Source organism: Strix aluco, chromosome 16, assembly GCF_031877795.1.
Source record: "Strix aluco isolate bStrAlu1 chromosome 16, bStrAlu1.hap1, whole genome shotgun sequence".
NCBI classification, from domain to species: domain Eukaryota; kingdom Metazoa; phylum Chordata; class Aves; order Strigiformes; family Strigidae; genus Strix; species Strix aluco.
Genome location: NC_133946.1, coordinates 10,475,440 through 10,500,511, shown reverse-complemented (window position 1 = coordinate 10,500,511; position 25,072 = coordinate 10,475,440). Strand labels below are relative to the sequence as shown.

The 25,072-nt window shown below is 41.9% G+C and overlaps 3 protein-coding genes across 3 annotated transcripts; all 3 read left to right on the top strand.

The window, feature by feature from the left end:
- The first annotated feature begins 3,798 nt into the window (after positions 1–3,798).
- LOC141930704 (olfactory receptor 4S2-like) lies at positions 3,799–4,728 on the top strand. Its single transcript, XM_074841906.1, has one exon. The coding sequence runs from the start codon at positions 3,799–3,801 to the stop codon at positions 4,726–4,728; it is 930 nt and encodes a 309-aa protein (XP_074698007.1).
- A 5,003-nt stretch (positions 4,729–9,731) lies between these two features.
- LOC141930698 (olfactory receptor 4E2-like) lies at positions 9,732–10,679 on the top strand. The gene has a single exon (XM_074841903.1). The coding sequence runs from the start codon at positions 9,753–9,755 to the stop codon at positions 10,677–10,679; it is 927 nt and encodes a 308-aa protein (XP_074698004.1). The 5' UTR covers positions 9,732–9,752.
- A 12,985-nt stretch (positions 10,680–23,664) lies between these two features.
- LOC141931011 (olfactory receptor 1f45-like) lies at positions 23,665–24,672 on the top strand. Its single transcript, XM_074842618.1, has one exon. It carries the CDS (start codon positions 23,665–23,667, stop codon positions 24,670–24,672), a length of 1,008 nt encoding a protein of 335 aa, XP_074698719.1.
- The last annotated feature ends 400 nt before the right edge of the window (positions 24,673–25,072 follow it).

Sequence of the window (25,072 nt, the reverse complement as noted above, 5' to 3'; positions counted from 1 at the left end):
TTCCAAAGGACCGGAGGAAATCAAGCATCTTTCACTATAATTTCTTTTGTGAAAATTCCCCAAGAACTGCCTTTCAAAGAACAGCTTGTTAGCTCCTGTTGTAATTAGGAAGACACCAAAGATTCATCTTTTGATTTGAAAGACATTGTGAACTCTGTGACAAGCAGGCATTCTCTTTCTATTCTCTTGTCAACTAGCACAGGCCCAGGCCTGGGGCTCCTGAACACTAACTGAAACACCAGTGTTTAAATAAATACTATCAAAAATACTGAAAATGTTGTCCAGGTAGAACATCCCATTACTCAGATATAAACTTTCAGATGAACTCCATCTGCTCTGTAACCCATTCAGCTGAGAAACAGAGGACTATGGTCATCTACTGCTGGAATTTCTGCTTGCAGTAAATGCCTTTTTATGAGAACCACATTGTGGTACCTTGAATCCATGGGTTAGCAGTTAAAAATCTGGTATTAGGTGCTAGTTGGGTCATTTGCTGATGCAGGTAAGAGGAGGGAAACTTCTCCCCTTCTCCTGCCAGTAAAACAAATCTTTCCTGCAGTGTTCAAGGCCAGGTTGGACAGGGCTTTAAGCAACCTGATCTAGTGAAAGATGTCTCTGCCTGTGGCCAGGGGGGTTGGACTAGATGATCTTCAAAGGTTCCTTCCAACCCAAACTGTTCTGTAATTCTATCTACTTCACCTATCACTGATGCCATCCTTCCAACCATCTCCTCTATCCTTCAGCTCTGCCTCAAGATTTTTATTCTGATGTTTAGACTAATACAGAATCATAGATCTAATGAAAGACACCTTTCAGACTGTAGGAAATGAAGGAGTCACCAAAAAAGGCATTTGGAGGCACAATTTCATTTATCAATGGAAAAAAGAAAGAATTGTTTAGAAACTATTCCAGTATGCAAGACAACAAGTAGCCTGACAGAGCACGTTTACATACCCACACAAGGGAAGAAGGTGTTTTCCATGGGAACAGCTGGTACCCCTACTATTGCAGGAGGGAAGAGAAGAAACATGAGGATGAAAAACCAAACCAGTTCAGTGCCAGTCAAAGCTGTCACTGGGTGATAAGCCATAGCAGCCTGGGGTCTCCATCTGAGGAGCACAATGAGATAAGAGACCCTAGCCCCTACATTGTCAGCAGAAAACCACCAAATCAGCTGAGTGAGGAAGGAAAAGCCCTGCTTGGTTGCATCCAAAAGTAACTGAAGCTCTTTTATTTCTTCACTTACATTCCCTAATAAACACCTGCAGCTGTGTTACACATTAGTGTGACTTAAGCAGGATTCAAGGTTACAAGGTGTTCCCAGCCCAAGCTAGGGTTTATAACTTTATATATATATGCACAAAATTATACATATACATATATACTTTTTTAATGCTTTGGAGGTCAACATCAAGTTTTTTTTCTGGATGTCTCATTTCTGGGTGCTGCTGGGCGAATATTCAACCATAGCTTACAGAAGGTGTCACATTATGCTCCTTTACAGTTTGGTAAGAATTCTTATAAGAACTTAATACTTGGGCTAAAGAGTTGCTTCTGTGTTTTGCATTATCTCAGTAAAAATACCTGGTAAGCAGTGACGACTAACCACAAACTTTTCTAAATTTTTGAAGTAATTTCCTGTTTTACTTCTTGTTTCAAATTTGTACAGCAGATGTCTAAGGGATAACAGTCTATAGCACATACAATAATAAGAACAAGTTAATAAGAAATAAGAATGCATATGAGAAATATTAGCTTAGGACCAAAGGCAGAATTTATATAAATGTCCTGTGTAAGAGACCTCTTTACTCCAAGAATATTTGATTGCAAAGGTAAGGTGAATACAAATCTTGCAGATGGCCAGGTGTGATGTTTATTTGAACCAGAAATGCTTCCAGAAGAAATACATGTCCAATAGTAAATATTTATCTGGACAGCATTAAAAAGTCAGACAGCAAACAAACAAGCAAGCAAGCAAACCCATGTGCAACGTAACAGTCTAGATGACCACACTCCAAAATCACTCTCCAGAGACTGCCCTAATAACTATCCAAAGTACAGTTTTTAGCTCCTTGTCCACTGATGATTTCTGACAAAACTCTGTATGCCTCTGGGATCTCATTACTCCTGATAGTCTTGTGCTTCTGCTGCATGATTCAGTTTAAATATTTCTGCTACAATTTCCCCATCTTCTGAAAGATAATTGTTCTTGTAGATGTTCTTGGAAGTTGTTCTTTGTACAATGAGAAATGCAGGTGGAGAGGCAGGCTGCTCTTTTCAGCTGCTGTAGGTCTCAGAATTGGCAGAGATATGCTCTCACAACATCCAAGCAGCAACTTGCAGCTGAGACATTCTGATGAAACCACCTAAAGCCGTTAAGAGGAGGTCATCAGAGGAGGAATAGCATGCGAACTCTTGGATACTGGTAAATATGAATTGTGTAAGTTTTCTGATATTGTTCCTTTGTTTTGTTCTAGCATGACTGAAATTCTACCTTTGAAAACAGGCATTTCTGAGAGTGACTTTTGTGAGGTCCATTTTATGAATTAGAAAAAACTCAATTGAAGATTTTTCAACCTTTGCTTTAGTTGGTGTCTTATCTGCTTTTTTTTTTTTTTTTTTTTCCCCAGTTATATGCTGTTCCCAGAAAGATCTGTCAAAAGGATGTTGTCAGTGTTACAGAGAGGACTTGGGAGCTGATGACAGCAGTTCCTACGTGATCAGTCTGAGCTGGACATGTCAGGCAACAACGGTCACGACACACACACTTTGGTCTTTCTCACAGTGCCTTCATTCTACTTGTGGAGGGGCATGGAGATAGGGATGGAGACATTAAGGAGCCTTTCCTCTGCTGCCCTAGCTGGGGAGTAGCCAGGAAATGAGCCAGAGAGCTCAGGAGAAAGAACCAAGTGTCCTGTGACTGTCAAATAGAATCCAGACCCCAAAGGGTTTGCTGATATCACAGGCAAGGTTATTACCCATTTTCCACCTCTATCTTCACACATACTTTGAGCACTAGTGATACTTGTGTACTGCATGGGAATGCCGCAAAGGTGAATTCATGGGGGTTTGTGAGCAAAGGAGAGTCACCAGCAGTGCATTCATGACCCCAGTGTCACTACAGGTGTATTTATGAGGTGTGTTCTGGGAGCTGGGTGAGTTATACAAACCCCTGCTAACTCACCATTAATGCAAATTACCTCCAGATTAGTTCGTTCATGTACTGTAAGAAAGGCAGTCCAAGAAAACACTGGCCAGCTCTTTCTGTGACTGAACTTATTCAGGTCTATCACAGTCAGAGTGATAAGAAGTAGCTCTGCTGCAATCCTTTAGAGGACTGAAAAGGAAAGTACAGTCACTGCTTAGGCAACAATCTTCCTTGAGCCATGATCAAAGTGTTGAGACCTGAATTATAGACGCACTGTCTCTTTTGGTCAACTTTATTTCAAATCAAAGGGTAAAAGTGGGTCTTGAGGGGACCTGGTAATTAGTCTTCTTTTTTAAAAGAGGCAAAGGTGAGAACTAGGATTCTTGAGGGTATTATTTCTACCACCCTCCTCAAATAAATAATTTGAGCTTGTTATTATATACCTCAGTAATACATTCTGTTTCGGATATCACCTGTTACTCCTTGAGGGAAACATTGACTTTAAATGGAAACTGTCCCAAAAAGACAGCAAAGGAAGTATGTTTAATATTTAACATACCGGTGGTCCATATGTATGTGTGTGTGCTGATAATGTCCCATGTCTAATGCCATAGCTGGTGTCTTTTCTGTGCTTCAGGTCCTGTCTACATATGGAGAACAAAAACAATGTGACTGAGTTCATCCTCCACGGACTGACACAAGACAAGACAGAGGCAAAAATGTGCTTCTCATTATTCTTAATCTTCTATGCCATCATCATTCTTGGAAACCTGCTTATCATCACTACTATAAAGACAAGTGAACAGCTGAACTCTCCCATGTACTTCTTCCTGAGCTACTTGTCTTTTGTAGACATCAGTTACTCTACTGTCACAGCTCCCAAACTCATTTATGACCTTCTTGTTGAGAAGAAGACCATCTCTTTTGTGGGCTGCATAGCTCAACTGTTTGCATGCCATTTCTTCGGGTGCACTGAGATCTTCCTTCTCGCAGTGATGGCCTATGATCGCTGCATTGCTATATGCAAGCCGCCTCATTACACAAATATTGTGAACAAGCATGTCTGTGGCTGGCTGGTGGCAGCTTCTTGGGTGGGGGGCTTTGTACACTCAGCGGTGCAGACCTTGCTGGCCATTTGGCTACCGTTTTGTGGGCCCAAAGAGATTGACCATTACTTCTGTGATGTTCACCCTTTACTGAAGCTGGCCTGCACTGACGTCTACATCATTGGTGTAATTGTGGCTGTCAATAGTGGTGGGATTTCCCTGAGCTGTTTTGTTGTTCTTGTTGTGTCCTATGCTGTTATCTTGGTTTCTTTGAGGACACACTCTTCCAAGGCGCGTCTCAAAGCACTCTCTACATGCAGTTCCCACATCACTGTTGTAGTTCTGTTCTTTGGGCCATGCATTTTCATCTATATGCGCCCTTCCACCACCTTCTCAGCAGACAAGATAGTCTCTGTGTTCTACACCATCATTACGCCTATGCTCAATCCCTTAATTTACACCCTCCGAAATGAAGAAGTGAAAAATGCCATGAAAAAGTTGTGGATCAGAAAAGTGAAGAGGAGTGAGAATTGAAACAACACAGTGCATGTTTGCAAGATGATGTGAGCTTAAGAAACCATGGGGAGTGAAAGAGAAATGTTCAGGAGAGACTTTCCAATAACATCGCTCTGTTTTCAGCACAGCTGTTCAGAATAGGGCTGATACTAAATTAAAGGTTTTATGTAACTCATCTTCTTTGGAAACTGTCAGTCAAAAGGATGTGAAGTTATTGTCAGCTACCAAACCTGAGCATTGGGGGTGGTATTGTGGTATTCACCTTTGGGCCCCTCACAGCTGTATCTTGGGTATTTTTCCAGGCTTCTCCTGGCAATAGGAGAAATGACCAAGTATTTTGAGAGGTTGTTCTTTCCTACTAGCTCCTACAAGCTTTGGAGAGTAGCATCTCCTTAAATTTTTACACAAAGGAGTGATGGTGGTAGCAAGCTTCCAAGAGTACACAAACCTTTCAGTACGGTACAGCACTGGCAGCTTTTATCTCCAAATTTTGATGTGCTAAAGTGAAGTGTCCTCCACTCACAAGTCAGCAGCCTTTGGGCAGGTGGGACTCATTTAATGGTACAACAGGACCATGAGAGAAGTCGGAGGTTTTATTAGGTCTCTGCATGACAGGGAGAAATGGTGGGTTGTACTGAAATACCAGCAAATTATGTAAATATTAAAAATGTTTTCCAGGTAGAGCATCCTATCAGTTAGTGTGACCTTTCAGGCAAACAACCTGCAGCTACTCTGTAGTCCATTCAGCTGGGAAATGGTGGCCCAAAGTGTTTGCAAAATTGATTGTTGCCTGATGCTGGAAACAATCATACCACTGGTGTTCCCGTTCTGCTTGCTTTAAATGCCCTGCTATGAGTATTGCATTGTCATATGCTGAATCCATGAGTTAGCTATTAAAAAACTGGTACTAGATGCAAGTTTTATCATTTGCTGATGCCAATAACAGGAGGGGAATCTTCTCTCCTTCCCCTTCCAGTGCAACTTCCAGTAATGATAATTACTATTGTTACAGCTTAATGTCAGCACTGTGATTCAAAAGCTCACCAGGATAATAGCTAAAAGCTTTCCTTTCTTTCAAGTCCGAATGTTCCCATTTTTATGTTTTGGTACTTTCTGGTGAATGTGCTATCTACTTCAGTTTTGTTCTCCCTCCTGCCCCTGGTTCCTCAAACACTCATGATCTAAGCTGTCCAGTGACAACAAATATAAGACATGCAAATTAATGCCCAGGTCCAAAAAATCCTCACGTACTATAAACCTAAAATTATGGCTATTCTTGCTTGGATCAATATAATTTAAAGGAGCCCTGCTGTCTAACACCATTCTGAGACCTTGAGTTTATGTCATAGGTGATCTTTATAACCTATCAGGGCAGCAATCCAAGCATGGTTTAAGACTATAGACATGACTGATCCACAGTCAGGATATTTTTCATAGTTTTATTTAGACAGTGGATTAAATTTCATGGTTTGGCCAGTACTCTGGAGCTATTATACTAGTGTTATCTAAGGGATAGGTATCTCAGTGGCAATATGAGAATTAAATATTTCTCCATACTGAAATACAATGAAATTCCTAGTTGAACATGGAAAACATTCCTCATCTTCTTAATAAGAACGTTATTGTTTGGTTGACATTTTCCTCAGCCATTTCCAGTATGGAGACGTAGAAATGTCTCTAGAATCTCATGAATCTGGGCAATGCTCTTCTACTGCAAAATGACTGACTGTGGTCAAGGCACAAATTTTCTAAAATCTTCTATTGGCACTAATATTTTGGAAAGGGAAGCAGAGGAACAGGATGACCTTAAAATAGTTGACAACTCACTCATTTGCCTCAAAGCAATTGGTGACACATGGAGATGGAATTCAGCAATAAGTCCTCATTACTTTACAATGGTAGTAAAATTAGAAGTAAAACATCACTACTTGGACAAATAATTTTTATAATTTCTCCATATTTCCAGACAGAATAGGAAGAGAAAGAGTTAGCAATGAATAACAGAAGAGGAAGGGTTTATCTTCCCTACTGTTAGGATGTAAAAACAGGGGTGTAGTCACAAAGATTTCCTTTCTAGATTTTCAGGTCCTTCCTCACTCTAAGAGGCTACTTCTTTCACCTCCTGAAGATACAGCAGACATGGCCATAAAATCCGGTTATCACATTTCTTCTTTTTCTACATTGCATGTTTTCAGAGACTAGTTTCCAGTCTTTAAAGTTCATGCCGTGTGTTTGGTTTACCTTGGCTAGCTGATGGACACCCACCCAGCCCCTCTCTCACTCACACTCCTCAATGGGGCAGGGGGAGAAAACGAGATAAAAAAGCTTGTGGGCTGAGATAAAGACAGGGGGATCTCTTATCAATTAACATCAGGGGCGGAACAGTCAGTTCAAGCTGATTTGAACTTGAGCCATAGCTTTCAGTAGCACATCACCACTGATATCTTTGGTCTGTCCGGACCTTCCATTGTCTTGGGGAATGAGCACTCATATTAGTTTATGTTTATATCGCATCCTGATGAAGCATTGATCCAGTCTATCCCTGAGTGACTGCAGTTTCCCATAACACTACCTGTCCTCTGCATCTTCTCTGATCTCAACATTTCCCGGTGCCCAACACTGTCTCAATATGGGGATTGGTAGTACAGCCCTACATTTATGTTTTTATTACTAGAGACTTGTTTTTTCATACAAAGGACTTCTGAGAGTTTAGAAGTGTGTGGTGTCTTTCTCAACCTTCAGGACTCCATGCACAGAAGGTCATTGAGTAAATTGGTGTGCTGCTGCACACCAAGGGACCCGGCCACCAAAACTGTTTAATAAGGCCCTTGGGTAGCTGCTCGGGGTTTGGTAATGACACAGCTCTCACAGGTCCAACTCCACTAGTGGAAAACTATCTTTTGCTTATGTTTAATACCCAGTATTGTTACAGGAGTATTTATATGTTGCACTGGGATGGGATGACTTTAGGGAGAAGGAAGATACGGGAAAAACAGAGGTCAGTTCTGAAAGCCTTGGAGGTGTTGCCTCATTGGATCTTCCTGTCTAAATGATAGATGGAAAAATGGAACATTGATACCATCACAGTAAAATTTGCCCGTAACCTGCCAGAAAAAGAAAAATCACTTGAAAACCTCCTGAAACAAATTTCTATGCAACAAGAAACTTAAACAAGAGCAAGGATATGGCAATTACAAGCAGGAGGAAGAAGAGTGGAACAATGGCCTGACTTGTTGGATTAATAACTTGAAACAGATTTGGAGTGAATGATTTAAAATATTTTCAGACAACAAATGCTGTGGAGTTCAGACTTGAAAGTTCATATTGTATCAACATTTAGTAACTGGGTACAGTAGTAATTATTTTTTCCTCTCCTTTGCTGGTGTTCTTCGTAACAGTCATGGCACATTAAAGCATATGTGTGTGGTTGTGTTTGTTTATGTGAAAGGCAGAGAGAAATGCTTGGTAATCTGTTGAAAAATATACAGAAAAATTTAGCTACTACTGTGACATTTTGGTCATTTGGATCCTTCAAGGCAGCTTCATTTAATGTTGATTGCGTTGTAGACATCTAGCACGGGGCAGGTGTCTGCTCTCCCTTTATTCTCAAGGACAGATGTATTATCTTCTGTGGTATAAGTCATCTCGCTGTAGTGTAATGATCTAAATAACGTGAACTGAGTCATGTCTTTAAGGTGTTTATTTCCTCTTCATTGTCTATACAGGGAGCCAGAGCTGTTATGTTCAAACTGTGATGCCTGTTCTGCAGGTCTCTGTCTAGTACAACGTCAGGGATGGTTACACACAGTTCACCCTCTCTGCAGCTGTGTTAGCTCTGGAAGAGTACCAAGCCCTTGGGAGAGGCAGAGAGGAAAAAGTGGCATCGTTTCTAAACTAGTGCTGTGATTTGCAGACATAGATTCCAAATTATGCATGAAACAAACCTGATTGATATGAAAGAAAAACAGTCTTTGTGAACTACCAGAAAGTGGTAGAGAACAGAGCAGGGCCTGAGGAAAGTGTTCAGGTATGAGCAAAAGGCAAGAGGCATATATGAAAAACAGACACTGCTTTCTTAGTAGTAATCTCCAGCTTGCTGACTTATAAACTCTTAGGCAGAAATGAGCAGCTAAAGAATTTCCTGGTATGATTGTAAATGAAAAAAACATTCCTCTGCCAGTCCCGTTTTAACCTCCACAAAAAGTAAATGTATTTGTCCACTGAAGAACTTCGAAAATTACTTGGAGCAACAAAGAGGTAGAGAAACTGTGCAGAGTTTTGCAGCTTCTGCTGTGTTAGAAAACACAGTTTCTTCAGGAGAGCATGTTCTGTTAACAGCAGGCCTAAGAGAGCACTCAAGCTACTAAACAGCTGCTAGCTCAATGGAGAGGAATACTGGTGAAGAACCTCCCAGACCTGGTTTCTGTGCATGTATTTCTAGTTTCAGAGTGGACAAGTCAACTGGAGAGCCCTTTTGCCAATTCAGAGGAATGTAATCAGGAGTAGAACATGGAACAGCCCATGGTTGAACCATATATTGTAGACACGATGCTTCAGCATTTGCTTCCATCACGGCACTTTAAACTTCCATCAGGTAAAAGGACAGTGTAGCATTTTTCCAGCATTTGTGGCTCTTGTCCTGTGGGAGTAGGATGTGATTCCTCCCTGACAGAATGGGAGCACACACTTTGTCACACCAACTACAATGCAGAAAAATAGTGGTCAGAGGGAGTTCAGGGGCAAGGGTCAGTGTGGAGGGACCAGAAACCTGAAAAGGGAGTGGGAAGGAATCAGGTTGTTGGCAGACGAGGTGCCTTCCCTGGCAGGAAGGCAGGAGGAGAGAGGTGGGCAGTGCCCTTTGTGAACACTGCTCACCATAATTTACGATGTGACACTGTGTTTTCTGTAGCAGGCAGAACAGCAGTAAATGCATCCTGCTCTCATCATCCATGAACCTTGGAGCTGTAGCACATCCCCTTCTCTTCCTGGCCAGCCCATGACTTCACCCCCACAGCTGTGCCATGACAGCCTGAGCTGAAGGGATGGCACTGGGAAACTTCTCCCGGGTGACTGAATTCATCCTCCTGGGGCTTTCTGAGACAAAGGAGCTGCAAGTCCTCTTCTTCACCTTCTTCTTCCTGGCCTATGCCATGGTTCTGCTGGGGAACCTTCTCATCATTGTAACAGTCAGGACTGACCCCAAGCTGTCCTCACCCATGTACTTTCTCCTCTGCAATTTGTCCTTCATAGATATCTGCTGCACCTCTGTCACCTCTCCCAGGATGCTGGTGGACCTGCTCTCCCAGAGGAAGGCCATTGCGTTTGAAGACTGTATAGCCCAGCTGTTTTTTCTGCACTTTGTTGGGGCATCGGAGATGTTCCTCCTGACTGTGATGGCATATGACCGCTACACTGCCATCTGCAAGCCCCTGCACTACACAGCCATCATGAGCCGGCAAGTGTGCTGGCTCTTGGTCTCTGCTTGCTGGGCGGGGGGCTTCCTCCACTCCATTGTCCAGACACTGCTCACAATCCAGCTCCCCTTCTGTGGCCCTAACACAATCGACAACTACTTCTGTGACGTGCCTCCTGTCATTCGGCTTGCCTGCACGGACATCTATGTCACGGCGTGGCTCATGGCTTCCAACAGCGGCTTAATATCCCTGGTTTGCTTCCTGGTGCTGGTCACATCTTACACCTTCATCCTGCTCACAATCAGGGTCCGCTTCACTGAGGGGCACTGGAAGGCCCTCTCTACCTGTGCCTCACATGTGATGGTCGTCACCCTCTTCTTTGTACCCTGCATCTTCATCTACCTCCGTCCCTTTTCTACCTTCCCCTCTGACAAGCACATCTGTGTGATCTACACTGTCTTCTCCCCGGTGATGAACCCCCTCATTTATACCCTGAGGAATAATGAGGTGAAGGCGTCCATGTGGAAATTGTGGAAGCGCTGCAGAGTCTTCTGAGACAACTTGGGTTTGCAGCAAACCTGGAGTTACTTTCCTACAGAATAATGGCAGATTAGGGCATGGGAACAGGGTTGGAATCCAACATGTAGGGCAATATCTGAAATCCAAAGGATGTTTAGTTCCAGTTAAGGAATTTACCTAAACTTGGTTACTTCAGAGCCCTAGTTTTCATTGGTATTCTTACCTGTCTTGTGCACTTTAGGTTGCCTTGGTCCACCTATGGATTTTTCACTGCTGCAGGACAGATCAGACATTTTTAAGATTTTTACTATTCATGTAGCTTTGCAATTATAATTGCAGTTTCTGATGACAATTAAAACATCCTTCTCTGCACCCTCAAAGAGAAGTCAGAAGGACCAAACTCTTGAGTACAGAGTGACAGCATTATGCAGGGAGCTTTGTGATGCAGTGAGTGAATGACAAGTTTTGCTTGGGCAGAGCTCAGATGTTTGGGATGGAATTCTAAGGGAAAAGGAATTATGCTGCAGAATATAGCAGAGTCTAAGCAACGGCCATTTGAGCACTGGACCTGCATGTGTGGGGAATGTTGAGCAGCCTCCAAACATTGCTTGGAAAGAGTAAACCACCATTACACAACAGAACTTGCACGAACATTGTTACTGTTTATTAAGAAACATGCAGAAATTTTTAAGGCATGAATAATTCTTTTCCCTGAACTACAAATCAGAAAGATCTGAAGAGCTGTGGTCTTTTGTCAGCGTCTTTTTTCCTCCTGTTGTCTTGTCTTTGCTTTTCTATGCTGGTTTCCATGATGTTCCTCTGTTTCTCATAAAAATGGATGCAGTCTTCCCTTCACCACAGCCATTTCTCTGCCATGGCAAGTGATTACAACCTGTTCAAAAACATTTCAGATCCTTTCTTAAGATATTACCTACTGTTACCACAAAAATCTGGTTAGAAAGGAGTTCTGGAGCCCGAGTGACTCCTCTTTCCACATTGTTGGTGAAAGAAAATTTCCTCTACTTCAGCCCTGAAAACATTAGGTGTGTGGAAAAGAAGAATGTCCACAGCGACTGGCTTTAGGCCTCTTAGTTTTTAGACTGCTTCTTGGTTTTTAGACTGCTTCTTACAGGCATTTTCTGCACTATCTGAAATAAGAGAGACAAAGTCAGTTTATATTTAAAACTGAGCATAAATTTAGCAAAACATCATTTCAGGACAATGTGGAACTAGAATATTACAGTCTAGGAATCCCAGAATAGTCTTATTCCAGTTTTGGTAACTCCCAGCACTGTAAAAATAAAAAGCAGCTCCAAAAAGGCCTGCATCAGGTTAACAATGGAACTTCTATGTGTACGAATAGACATCGGGAGATCAAAGGTCTACAGGGAAATCTGGCGAGTAACCCAGTCCTCAGCAGAGAGACTCACAAGCAGTTACACAGCTGCTTCTTCTCGGGTCATACAAGTGCTGCTGAAATGTGCACCGGGGTGATTTCCCAATTCGGAAAGCCAGCAACTCTGCTTGTGTCGAAATCCTCTGTTCTAGCAGAATTCAACAGCAGCAATGATTGGCCTTCCGTCATGAGGGAGAAACCAGAAATGGGAAACACGTCTTTCACCACGGGTTTCTAAGACTTGAAGAACACAAGTTTCACACTAACCTGCGTAACTGCTGAATTCCCTCCCACAAGAAGCAAGAATTCATTGGTTTGGGTTGGGGGTTTTTTGACCTTAGTATGTATTATATGTCAAAGACCCTTCTCACCTTAGTCCAACAGGGTGGTGTGGCTATACCTGACACAATATTTCAGGATACATGACAGTAATGGGGCTTTGTTTATATTCATTCAGTCACTTGGATCCCCCAGCTTGAAGGACAAGGTGTGAGTTTTTGCTTTCTACACTTTAGCTGTCTGTGGTATAAGGTATATGGTCTCAGAAGTAATCAGCTTCATTTGTGCTGTTCATCTGAACTTGATAGTTAACAACAAAGATCCGTGGATCCTAGGGTATGAACATGTCTATTCTAAGAGAAGATGAAGAGTGCCCAAGAAATGGGTTTTTTTTGACCATGAAGGAAGCTTAGACTGATGAGATCTGATGGACTCACTTCTGATGCAGATTTGGGTGAGATAAATCAACGTGCTTACCCATATTTGGAATAACTTGGGACAGCCTGTTGCTGAAGCTTATAGCTAGAATCATGCTCAGCTATTTGAACAGAGTATGTCTTATATCTCGCTGTCACCACATTAATGTATAGTGCAATGGTATCGTGTTCAGTACAGTATAACACAATACATTGTCAACAACTAGCAGCAGTAAACAATAAACATCACAAAGTCAAGAATCTATAAAATATAAGCTCTTCAACTTATGGATATATACATAACTGATAATATTAAAAATAAACGTTGAAAAACCTGAAGCTTTCTAAAAAAGATTCACTTGCGCGGGATCATAATTTTCAAAGAAATAAATCCAGGACAAGAATTTTCTCCCCCTCTGACGTGCTATTACTGTGCTTTGCCACCAGATGGCAGAGGCACATATGCTGAGTGTATCTAAATGCATACCCTGACACTGATGCTTACAGGTGAGTTAAAGACTGGAGATTTTGTTTGTAGGATTTTCTTTAGACATATAAGGATGAGATTTTTTTACCTTTTCAGAAAATAGTCATCATTCTCTCACAAAAGCCAATTATTAAAATCATACAAGGGACAATATGTAAAGGAAGAAGTGACGGAATCCAGAGTTATATCTGGGAGATAGCAACAGTGTTTGGGGGAGAAGACCAAAGAAAGGACAGTAGAATTTTCTTCTGCAAGGTGTTTTTAATAACTAACATTTCCACATTGCAATAAATAAGTTTCTGTACTCCTTCAGCAAACTTTATCCTTTATGAGGGTAACAATTACACCACCAAATGCATCAGAAGTTCAGTGTCTGCCATCAGGAGAGTACCATAAGTTTCTTTGTGCTGCGATGGTTTATGATTGGATTCATCCCACCTAAATTAGGGCACCCTGCTGCAGCATCTCATCCTGGAGCCTAGGTGATTCAAGATCTCTCAACAGAGAAAAAGATGCCTTCAAAGGGAAAACAATAGAGAGGGTTGAGCGTGAAAAAGTTGGTGCCATCTGCCACTGAGCATGTACAAGTGTTGTGTGAGCCTGATCTAGTCATTGAAGCTCTGTCCATACTCAGTGGATAGAGGCAGTTCCTGGAAACGATCCATCCCATCCTCAGGAAGGAGGGATGGGATTTCACTCTTTGAAGATGCTAGCTTCTTTCTCTCTGATGAATATGGAGGAAGCCTGATTAAACAGGTCACTTATATACAGCTGAAGTCCAGTGAGGAAATTTTTTTTGTATGTTTACCCCAAGTATTTGAAACAGTTCATCACAGAGACTTACCTCACTTATTGGTGTGGAAAATGGTGTTATGGCATGGTACAAAGCTGTGGGCTTGGAGGATAAGGCAGGTGGATTTCCAGGGCAGGCATTTTTACACACATATTTGCCATTTCAAACATGCCCTGTCCGTGTCTGTTAAGCACAGTGCATCCCAAATACAGCTGGTTTGCTGTGTGTGTGAAGATTGTCAGAGCAACATTTGGTGCTGCTTGGTTTGGTATTTCGGAGCTGCAGCCCATCTCCTGGCACAGCTGTGCAGTGGATCTAGAAACATCAGGCTTATTGTGTGCATACAACATGTCTACCTACACAACAAGTAGGACTCATCTCTCTCAAGTTAAGCTATTTAAATATTAGATGACTTGATCTAATCTAGTTGTCTAGGCTGCCTTTATAACAAAGAAACAGGCCCTCTCAGAAGATAAATCATCATATCCCTCTTACAAACTCATCTTAGGGGTCATAAATTGTCCCCTGGGAGAGAGCTGATAACCTAGTTACTGTTACGTGAGATTTTTTGCATCCCACATCTCCTCCACCTTAGTTGCATCAAAATTTTTTGCTCATGCTGCAGTGGTGATCTGAGATATTTGATCTGCCCAGAGCACATGGAAAGCTCTGGAAACACTGTAGGAAAGAGCTGAGTGGCCACAGCACCAGCTACGTGGGGTTTTTTTGTAGCTATCACTGCAGTATTAAATTCCAATTTAAGACTCGGACAATGACAACACCGAAGACTATAACAGTTTTCCTTTGCAGATTGTCCAGACTTTCAGCCTTGTTGCTCAGCAGCACTTAGATCCCAGTCCATTCGTTGTGTCCCAAGGAGAGACTAGATCGAGAATAAACTTGTGCCTTGATCCCAACCTTGTATGCCGAGCAGGTGAATTACTGCAAGGAAGTGGAAGGCTTTCTGCTTTCTTTATCTCTCCCCTGGTACAAGTTGTCTTAAATTAGCCCTCAATCCCACACCAGCAGGAAGAGGAGGAAGATCAGAAGCACTGATGAGTCATTGATCCTCCTGGTCAAGACAGATTTCCAAATATCTCCCATCTTTGTGCAAATGATATTCCTTTTTAATGATGAATTCCTACTTCTGTAATCTTCCTTTGTATTAGAGAGAGATGTTAAAATATTAAAATATATTCTGGGTCAATTAGGGTAAATTTCAATTGAGAAAAAGAAAAATGTATAATTTTGGTAATTTTGTTTCATTTCAGTAAAGTTTTTATTGGACATTTCAGAATGTATATTATAGAAATCATATAATATTTAATAACACTCTATTTTAAATTAAACTAGACAGGAAAATAGGCATGAACCCTGTTTTATTTTACTGAGGCAAATGCTTCAATGTTATAAGATACCAACACCCCAAATTTCTCTGGCATTTTGAAACTTCTTGTTTCAAATGTAATGTAATAATGTAATAATGGATCAAAGGCAAACTGTGCCAGCTGACTACCTAGGCAGCCGGCTTAAAAGAAGTAAAAATAGTTTAAAATATTCATAGATCAGGATCACTTAAGCTATTGGGGAAAATGTCTCATCTGGAGCAAAATGTTGTATCTAAACTGAGAAAAACCAACCAGATCTCCAGCTGGTAAGAGTGAGCACAGCTCCTGCAAAGACTGTAGCCAAGGTGTAGGTTAAAGGAAATCACCCCGGAACACACAGAGGCTGGTCACCCAGTGTTGGGGTAAATGTGCTGTACTCCACCGACATGTCCCAGCTCTGGTGAATCACCACCACCTCTAATAAAATCCCAGGGCTAAATAGTACTTTATTACAGCAAATTTTCCAGAAACAGTATTAACATCTCCACTGAAGATACTGAGTAAAAACATTTGTGGTAAAAATTACTTTTATACCACTGAAGCCTCTAAACCAAATCCTCAAAACAGTATAAGCACAGTAGCAGGTGGAAAAGTTTTCAGCTGTTGTAAATCAATACAAGTCTAATCAGAGCCTGTGGTCCAGTTATTCAGCTGATGTTAATTTGTTTTGGTTGATTTGTTCAGCAGGTATAAATGAGGGGCACCAAGAGGTTAAAGAAGTTGCTGGAATGAGTTCATGTCTGAGGTAACCAGGAGCTGTCGCCAGAAAAAGGTCAGAGCGTGAGTAAGAGATGTCCTGGTGATGACCTTTGGCCAAGTGTCTCAAAGCTTGGGGGGGCCCTCTCTGTACCCCAGGAATACAGCTGCTTGAGTACAGCTAGTGCAAACTGGCAGTGGCTCTTTTGTCTGTTAAGGGACCTGTTTTCTCATTTGTAATGAGTCTATATAACTAAAAAACCAGATCACTCCTATCATCAGTCAGACTCTTGAGAAGCCTGTGGGTTTTAGCAGCTTGCGTTAAGCTAAAAGTACAGGTTTCTGAATTAGTAGTTTTTTTTTTTAATTGAGCTGTATAGCTCTGTTTTTCTAGGCGAATGTAAGGAAAATAATAGACTGGGCAGCAGCATCAGAGGAGACTGGGATAGGAGATGGAGTTGTCCTGCTTAGAGAGGCAGAAGGGATGTAACCAGCTATCTTCACTGTTTCTTGCTGTTATTCACAAACCTAGGCACAAATCCAGGTATAGATATTTATGGGATATTTAATTAGTTTTAAGCTCTTCCACCATATATTGTCAGCCCCTATTACCTGTATCCTCACAGTGAAATTGGCCTGTAAAGTGCTCATTGACTTCCCCAAAGATTTAGAGACTCGATACATCGACTCTAAGTCATCTCACAGTGCTGGTATTGCTTTGTGTTGAACTTGCCACTGGATGCTACAGTAGAAGCAGTAAATCCAGGAATCTTTTTTTTTTTAAAAAGGAGGAAGAACCATGGCAAATGCAAAAGGGGAAAAAAAGTGGAATTTAAGTGGTTGATCTATAAATAATTCTGCATTTATGTCTGCCATACCAAACTTTAAGCACACAAGATTTATCAACTGAAAATAATTTGGAATGTAATTATCTCCCAGGAACAGCTTATGGGAAAGATGTCCCCATGTCTGCATGGGGGTGAGGGCAGAGTGAAATAGCAGAGGCAGCTGCACTGTAAAACTGAAGTGGCTCAGCTGGACTTTGGAGACAAGTCCCAGGACAGCAAATATGGCGAGTCTAGGAGCAGAACCATCCCTCTGTGCAAACCAAGGCCATGTCTGCTGAGGACATGGACATGGGTTTATCTTGGCAGTTTTCTGATCACCTCACTGTCTGTTATTGCCTGAAATGAACTATGCTTATGCTCTAGCCCTAAGTTGGAGTAGTGCTTTCTGCTGCTTTTGGCCAGTCCAGTCCTCCAGCTCCTTGACCACACCCTGCCCTCAACTGCACTTCTTGCTCTTGATTTGAACCGTTCAATTCTACTCGTGCCTTCTCCTCTCTCCCTGTGTTGTCACATCTCCTTTTACTCCCTCCTTCCCTTCCTCTGTCCTGAGCCAGTATCCTCCCACAGCACCAAACCCACTCCACCATGGGGGTTCACGTTCTTCCCCAAACAGCCCAGAGCCTTTCTCAGGTGAGCCCCTTGCTCTGCCCATTCAGCCTCATCCTGACATGGACACCACAGACTGCACCATCTCTGTGTGGTCTGCTGTTCTGTGAATATATTCTGGGGTGTCAAAGTCTTTTTGGAACAGGGGACTGAACCTTCCCTTTCCAAGTATCTAATTAGGAGCTTTCATTTGGATCTGTGGTTTGGTACACACGGGGAGATGGGATGGATATGCCCTTGGTTGTTGACACAGTAGGGAAAATGGGAGAGGAAATGAGGATTTGGGAGTTTTGATCGAACCTTTAGGTAGCAAGTGAGTGGATTTCTGAAAAGTGCGTGCCCAAATTGAGTGACTTTTCTTCTTGAGAGTGTTTCAGTCTTTGTTTTAGTTTGGATCTGAGACCACTGAGAAAATTCAAGGCTCAGTCTTGTGTCTCAGTCATACTCTGTGGCACCAGGCTGTGGAGTAAAACCCATGGATCTTAAAACTAGAAAGGACGTTGTTGCGTGTCTGTGGAAGCTGTGGGGCCTGGACCTCCTGTGGGATGTACACTGTCACACCTCAATTATTTTACTGTGAAAACTTTCTTAATATGAGCCACTCTGTTTCATAGTCTGTGTCAATGATGGACATCTGTGTTCAACACAGGATTTCTCAATTGCTATTTTTTCCTCTCAGCATTATGGCTTGTCCCGTTAAGAAGAAATATTTGTGCTGGGGAGTCAGAAGAGAGAGACTCTGCAAAATGGGTGCACTAGGCTTGTAACTATTAGTAGATGACTAACAATTTTTGTCTGATGATAAAGCCCCCATCAGAACCAGTGTTGCATTCCAGCTGTTTCTTTATTTGTTCTATCTGTAATCACAAAACTGTAATTTCCTACTTTCTTTTTTTAAGTTACAAATGTCTTCTAGGGGAAGTGCCTGCTATTTCCTTTGCTTTTCTATGAGAAAACACTCTGCAGATCATTGCATGTATTGATTTGAAATAATCGCTCTGATTTTGACAAGGAAGCCAAATGCAAGTTCCATACGGTTTTTGGGAGCCTGTGTCTCAAGACAAGCAATTTATTATAATTGATTTTTCTCCAGGAAACAGCTTGGGATGATTTTAATAAGGCCTCAGAAGATGCTGTTAAAAAGTTGGTGCCTGACAAATTGCAATGGTGCAACTTGGCAGGTGAGTTTATAAATGTGTATAAATTGGCTCCACTGTGCATCATTAAAATCTCAAGTTCTTTCTCTTCTGGAAATTAGCTGCTCTCTGAGTTTACACTCTGGTTTGATTATTGACGTAATCTAGAGGACAGTGAAAGACTGCCTCAAAGGAAAAAAAAACTCCTTTGAAAACTGGGAGGATCTCTACAATGCTTTTGTTAAACCCCAAGAAAACTGAAGAGATGCTGGTCTAATCAATTTTATTTAAAGACTATGGATCAAGTCTATTGGGGTGCCCAGCTTTAAAACCACTTGGATATGGCTGGTTTCAAATATCTTTTATTGTGGGGTGACACACTGTCGACTGATGAATCTTGTTTTCACAGCGAAAACTAAACTCTGAAATGGTTCTTGGCAAAGATAAGGCTAATCCAGAGCTGTCCCAGGGCTCCTGCTCTGCAGGCATCTTCTGGCTGCTCCTTCTTGCCAGAACCTGGCAAATGGGGGCCAAAGTTTTGAGTAAAATCCCAAATTTAATTTTAGAAGAGAGGATATTGTCAGAGAACCTGACAGTAAGTACAGAGCCCATCTGCAATGTGAGTTGCAATGTGGGATTATTCCCTTGTTAAGCATGAAGACAGCAGAATTACCTCAAATGAGTTTATCCCTGTGTCTGAAACACAAATGGTCATTAGAGGGGAAAAAAAAAAATTTTCAGCAGCCAAGTCTGTAATCAGTTTGGGCTCATAATAAATGTTCCTAGCTGGAGAGCTCCAGATTTAACAAAGCTCATTAATCCCACAATTAGTCAAAATCAAATCACTTTGGTTGTGTTATGCTGGGGATGGTCCTGACATTGGCAGGAGGGGTGGGAGCTGCCCTGTGCTGTCTCTGCATTCAGAGATGTGGCCAACAAGTTTGGTTTAAATGGGCAGGGACTGGCAGTTAGGGTAGCTCTAATCCAGCGTATCATCACCTGGTGCATGGGTGTATTTTGCAAATAGATTGGGGTTTTTTTGTTGTTGTTTTGGGTTTGTGTTGGTTTTTTGTTGTTTTTTTTAGGGGAGGGGGAAATGATGTCTATTATAAAATATAATGTAAGAACTGTCAATTTAGGGGTTTCTTGTGGAGGCCACAGCAAAATGAGCAAATTGAGTTGTAACAAGTGACTTTGAGCTATTTGGGTGAATAAGATATAAAATGAGTTTACTCTGTACTACATATACCAGCAGTTTAGGGGTATGGGATAGCAACATTTGAGGGATTTACACCATCCAAGTATCTCCTTGCTTTGAGGTATTGCAAGATGAGGAATACTACCTGGGAAATTTTTTTTTTTTTTTACTTTGAGCCAGAATACCCTTTCTACAAGCAGTATGTCATGTCTGCAGGCATTTGGGTTTAAGGCCTCATTTTTCTCCTGAGAAATGTTTCAGAGCTGCTACAATTACTGCATGTGGACTGAGTATTTCAGTGTATGCAGAGGCTAATAAGGCTATTCTTATGAAACATTTATGTAAAATTCAGCAAGCATACGATAAATAAAACTGATTAAAATAACAGCATGACAGGCACATCTGAGGAAGTTTTTGGTAACTGTTGATTTTCCTGAGAGCTTAAAGCTGTGTTGGCATGTGGCATGTACTGGGGACCACATAGTTCACAGGCTTTATAATCCTGGGGGTTGGGCCTTTGCAGTGTTGGGCTAACAATGTCACAAATAACCTCATTAAACGGAAAGCCTGATTAGGTTAGGCTAACAGCATATCTCAAATACTGTCCTGTGTTTCTACTTCTAGTAACCCAGCGAAGAATACCCCTGCAAATACACAACTGAGCACTAGATGCAGCGCTGAGAGCCAGCGGCCTGCAGTGCTCTCCATAGTCCTGGGTGACCGTCACCCTGATGGGGTCGATGCATCCCACTCCAAAAGAAGCCTTTAAGATTCATAAAGCTAACCTCCCCTTGAGGCTGTTTATACTTGCACGTGTTACCACACCACCACTTTTTAGAAGTTTGCATTTTGGAGAGATAAGTAGCTACCACATGCACATCATGCTGGTGGCGAGCAATGAGGAGTTTAGCAGGAGGTCAGGTGTTATGTTGTACTGAGGTTGGATTATCAGCGCTGGGCTTTAGGCATAAAATCTCGGGTTAAAAATACTACAGTCAAACAGTAGGAGGCCCCTTTTCGTGGCCAGTATTAACACATCATCTCTTGAGTATTAGTACAGCGATGTACTTTGAAGCCTTGCACCAGAGATTTTGCAGGAGGTATTGCCCTCTCGTGGCAGCTCAACGGAAAGATGGGTCTAAGTGCCATGAAGCCAGTTTAGGAAGATGGAAGGGCACAGTCCTAGCTCTTCTCACAGCTATGGATGTGATTGATCTCTTTATTGTATCTCCTTCTGGCATCTGGTTTTATTACAGAACGATTAGCTCTGTTCTTTGATGCAAAACGTCATGGGAAGTGTGATGTCTGCTTGTTCTAGGGCTAACTGCGGTACGCAGAGACCTGGACTGTGTGGATTTATTCCAACCACAGCAGGATAGGCCTGTGCTTTGTAACCCTTGGAGAACTCCAATTTATCTTCTGACATATACTCAGCGGTCTTAATTTTGTAAGAGTCACATACTGTAAACCCAAACAGGCTTTAAGAATGATTGGCAAACAGGGTCGTTCATGTTAACAGTGCAGAAGTTATGGGCAGGTAATACTGGAATAGGAGCAGGTCTGCCGTGCTGCACATCAGATGGAAAGTGGTGCTCCTGTAAATGAGTGCATCATACATGGATGCTTTCTGGAACTAGAAGGGAATTTTTATTTGCTCTTCAAAGCAGTGCTGGTAATTTATGTTCCTCCTTATGCCAGGGTACACATCTGCTTCCACTAGTGGATGGATTTCACAAGTGGCTTCTCTTCTGTTATTCTGTAGAGACTACACAAAAAGGTTGCTCCTGTACAAGAATTGTACAGGATTGCCCATAAAATCGACATGGAAGGCATTTACACCGGCACATGATGCTGTACTGGCTGTTGCCACTGCCCTTGTCTAAAGTACACTCTCTGCAGAGTAGCTGTCACCAAATGTATTTTGACCCAATATGTGCAAGTGATAGACATCAACCTCCACAGCAAGACAAATTAGTTTGAAAACAATTTGTGATTAAGTAACTTTAAGGCTGTAGCGTAAAGAAATCGGAACACTGGGCTCTTGGGAGATGTAAAACTTCAGCAGCCTGGAATGGCACCTGAGGTGGGCTGGCAGGACCTAGGGAGAATGACACCATCTATTTTTTTTTTTTCCTAGAAGTAGACTCAAGCATCAAACCACAGCCTTTTAAAAAGGTCCTACAACATGAAAGTCATAGGAATCAAAGGACTGAGGGTGAAGAAACAGCTTATCACACTTCTAGCTCTCCTTGACCCTTTGACAACATGCTGGAAAAGCCTCATATGTGCAATAAAGGTAGCATCCAAAAAAGCTTCAGAGACACTCCTCCCCAGATACATCCTCACATGTTTATAAAACCTCATTAAAGAAAAGCAGTGCTTACCCTTGCGGTCAAGCTAGCATTTTTGACAGTGCTTGCAGATGCCTGTATGAATATTCCTGTGCTGCTAAATCTGGAGCCATCACTTCCTTAATAGATTGATGTTCCTGAGTCTACAGTGAAATAATTTTTCTGTCACTAGATATTCTGATCAGATCTAGAAAGAAGAAAAAGGATAGTCACATTTCCAGGAGATACAGATGACTATATATTACCAGTAATTAATTCTTTGTAGCAGTGAGTATTTCTGCGTTAAGTTTCTGTTGTATTTCACCTGAATAAGTTCCCTATTTTAAGAACAAGCAATGCTGTGATTTAAAACACCATGTGCCTTTTATTTCTGCTGACTAAAATATTTCTTATGGTAGTTTAAGCTCTGACTTTGGTCCCTTTCAAGCTGGAAACAAGGTTCTGTGAGAACATGAGACAGCAGAGGAGCCTGTCTCAGCTGGGATGTCAGTCACCTATTTAATTTTTTATCTGTATCTTTTACAAATGAGTGTTACGATATTTGCACTGTCTGGTAACCATGCTCTAATGTGCAAACAAGGCGGCGCTTGTGCCAAACTTTGCTTTATTTCTCTATAGGGCTACTACGTAAATCATTACCATAAGTACTGAGTTGCAGTCAATGTAGCAATGCGGGGTAGATGGAAAGATCTGTCGGTGCCAAGTGTTTCTTCTTTCTTCCTTTGAATTGGAAAAAGGGGGGAAAAACGTTCAGCTAGATCCTACAAGTACTAGTACTGTTATAGAAGTCTATAGGGTAAAATTTATAGAAAGGAGGGAGGTCTTCAATGGGATACTAGATTATATCTCTGTTATATCCCATTGGATAAAGCTGAAAAAAAACCCAAAATGCATCTGGGGTATACTACCTGTCTGTTGATTACCAGGGATTTAATTCTTCTGTGATAGCATTACTTGCTTAAAAAAAAAAGGCCTTTTAGCTTCAGCTAGTAATATCACCCTTTGATATTATTATCATTAAATAATTTATGCTGAAAGGATTTGTATAGATCTGTACTTCACCCGCCCTGCTCAGAGTACAGCTGCCTTCACATGCCACTCAGGTTGCTCAGGGCTGCATCCAACCAAGCCAGCCACCACAGAGGAGGTGTCTTCGTCTTCAACTTCCAGGTCTTCAGTCTGAGAAGATGGCTTGCAAGAATTAAACTTTTTGATTAATCACTGTTAAGCTTAATACCTATATTTTCCCTTTTACATTGAGTATATACAAGTAAAATGTAGGTTTTTGAATGTGGCAATGCAAACTTGCAAATGTTTTCGAACTGCAAAACAGACCAAAAAACTCACATTCTTTAGAAGGGAGATGCAATTTTGACTAAGTTACAACTTTTCTTTCTTCCAGGTAAACCTCCTCAATAACTTCTACAATGAAAGATAAGTTGCAGAGGGTCAACCTATCAACAGTATCTGAATTTGTTCTCGTAGGCCTTTCTGATGCTCCGGAAGTCCGTTTTCTTCTCTTTGTGCTGTTCTTGATCACTTATTTGGCCACCGTGGCAGGCAACATCACAATCCTTGTTGCCATTAGCACAGACACTCGCCTGCACAACCCCATGTACTTCTTCCTTGGCAACTTATCCTTACTGGATATCTTATGTCCCACTATCACTGTGCTGAAGATGCTGGAAGCCTTGTTGCTTGAGAATCAGGTGATTTCATTCACTGGCTGCATGTTCCAGCTGTTCTTCTTCATTGATGTTGTGGGCACAGAGATTTTTCTCTTGGCTGTGATGGCGTATGACCATTACGTTGCAATATGTCATCCACTGCAGTACATGAATATCGTGAGTATGAAACTGTGTGCTCACCTGGCCATTGGCACCTGGGTGGTAGGATTTTTTAATTCTCTGTTGCACACCTCTTTGATTTTTACACTCTTTTTTTGTGATTCTAATGAAGTTGACCAATATTACTGTGATATCCCTCCTATGCTGGCCATATCCTGCTCGCCTACTTACAGTAGGGAGCTGGTAATTCTCACAGTTGCTGGGGTCCTTGGAAGCAGCGCCTTTGTGGTCACTCTGATCTCGTATATCTATATCCTCTTGGCTATCCTGTGCATGAACTCTTCTGAGAGCAGGTACAAAGCTTTCTCCACTTGTGGTTCTCACTTGACAGTAGTATGCATCTTCTATGGCACCACCATTTGCACATACGTACGGCCTTCCTCCACCTACTCACCTAATCAGGATAGGATAGTTTCCATGCTCTATGGAATCCTCACTCCCCTGCTAAACCCCATTATCTACAGCCTGAGGAACAAAGAAGTTAAAAGTGCCCTAAGAAGAGTGATCAGCCAGGTAAGAACTGCTTTAACAAGACAAGAACATCGCGCTCAGTCTCTGGCATGCTCCGGAGCCCCAGTAATTGGATAGGCACTGCAGTTTGTGACTGATCTTCTCTAACTCTAGCCACCTAAAAGTCAGATGCTGGAATCAAAACTCCTTCTCTGTGCTCCTTTTACAGTGGAGAGGTGTACACCTCCAGAAGGCCAACAGGTTGGCACAGCTTTAGGTCATTATCGTGGGAGGAGACGACTTCAGCTGGCAATGTTTTTTTCCACTGAACACAGACAAAGCTTAGACAAGAGCCTCAGCCTTAGACACAGGTGTTGGATGCACATTTTAGAGTGTGAATGCTGGGAATTGGTACTGTAGGCACACTTAGATATACATTCTCCTGTACTAAAGTAGCTTATGGGACTGGTGCCTCTTATTGACCACATTGCTCCTGCAGAAAACATGAGCATGTCCTTTGTGGGAGATTGTCTGGAAG

Bases quoted from the DNA above. Each gene is read 5' to 3' on its own strand.
- LOC141930698 (XM_074841903.1), top strand. From the start codon at position 9,753: ATGGCACTGGGAAACTTCTCCCGGGTGACTGAATTCATCCTCCTGGGG.
- LOC141930704 (XM_074841906.1), top strand. From the start codon at position 3,799: ATGGAGAACAAAAACAATGTGACTGAGTTCATCCTCCACGGACTGACA.
- LOC141931011 (XM_074842618.1), top strand. From the start codon at position 23,665: ATGAAAGATAAGTTGCAGAGGGTCAACCTATCAACAGTATCTGAATTT.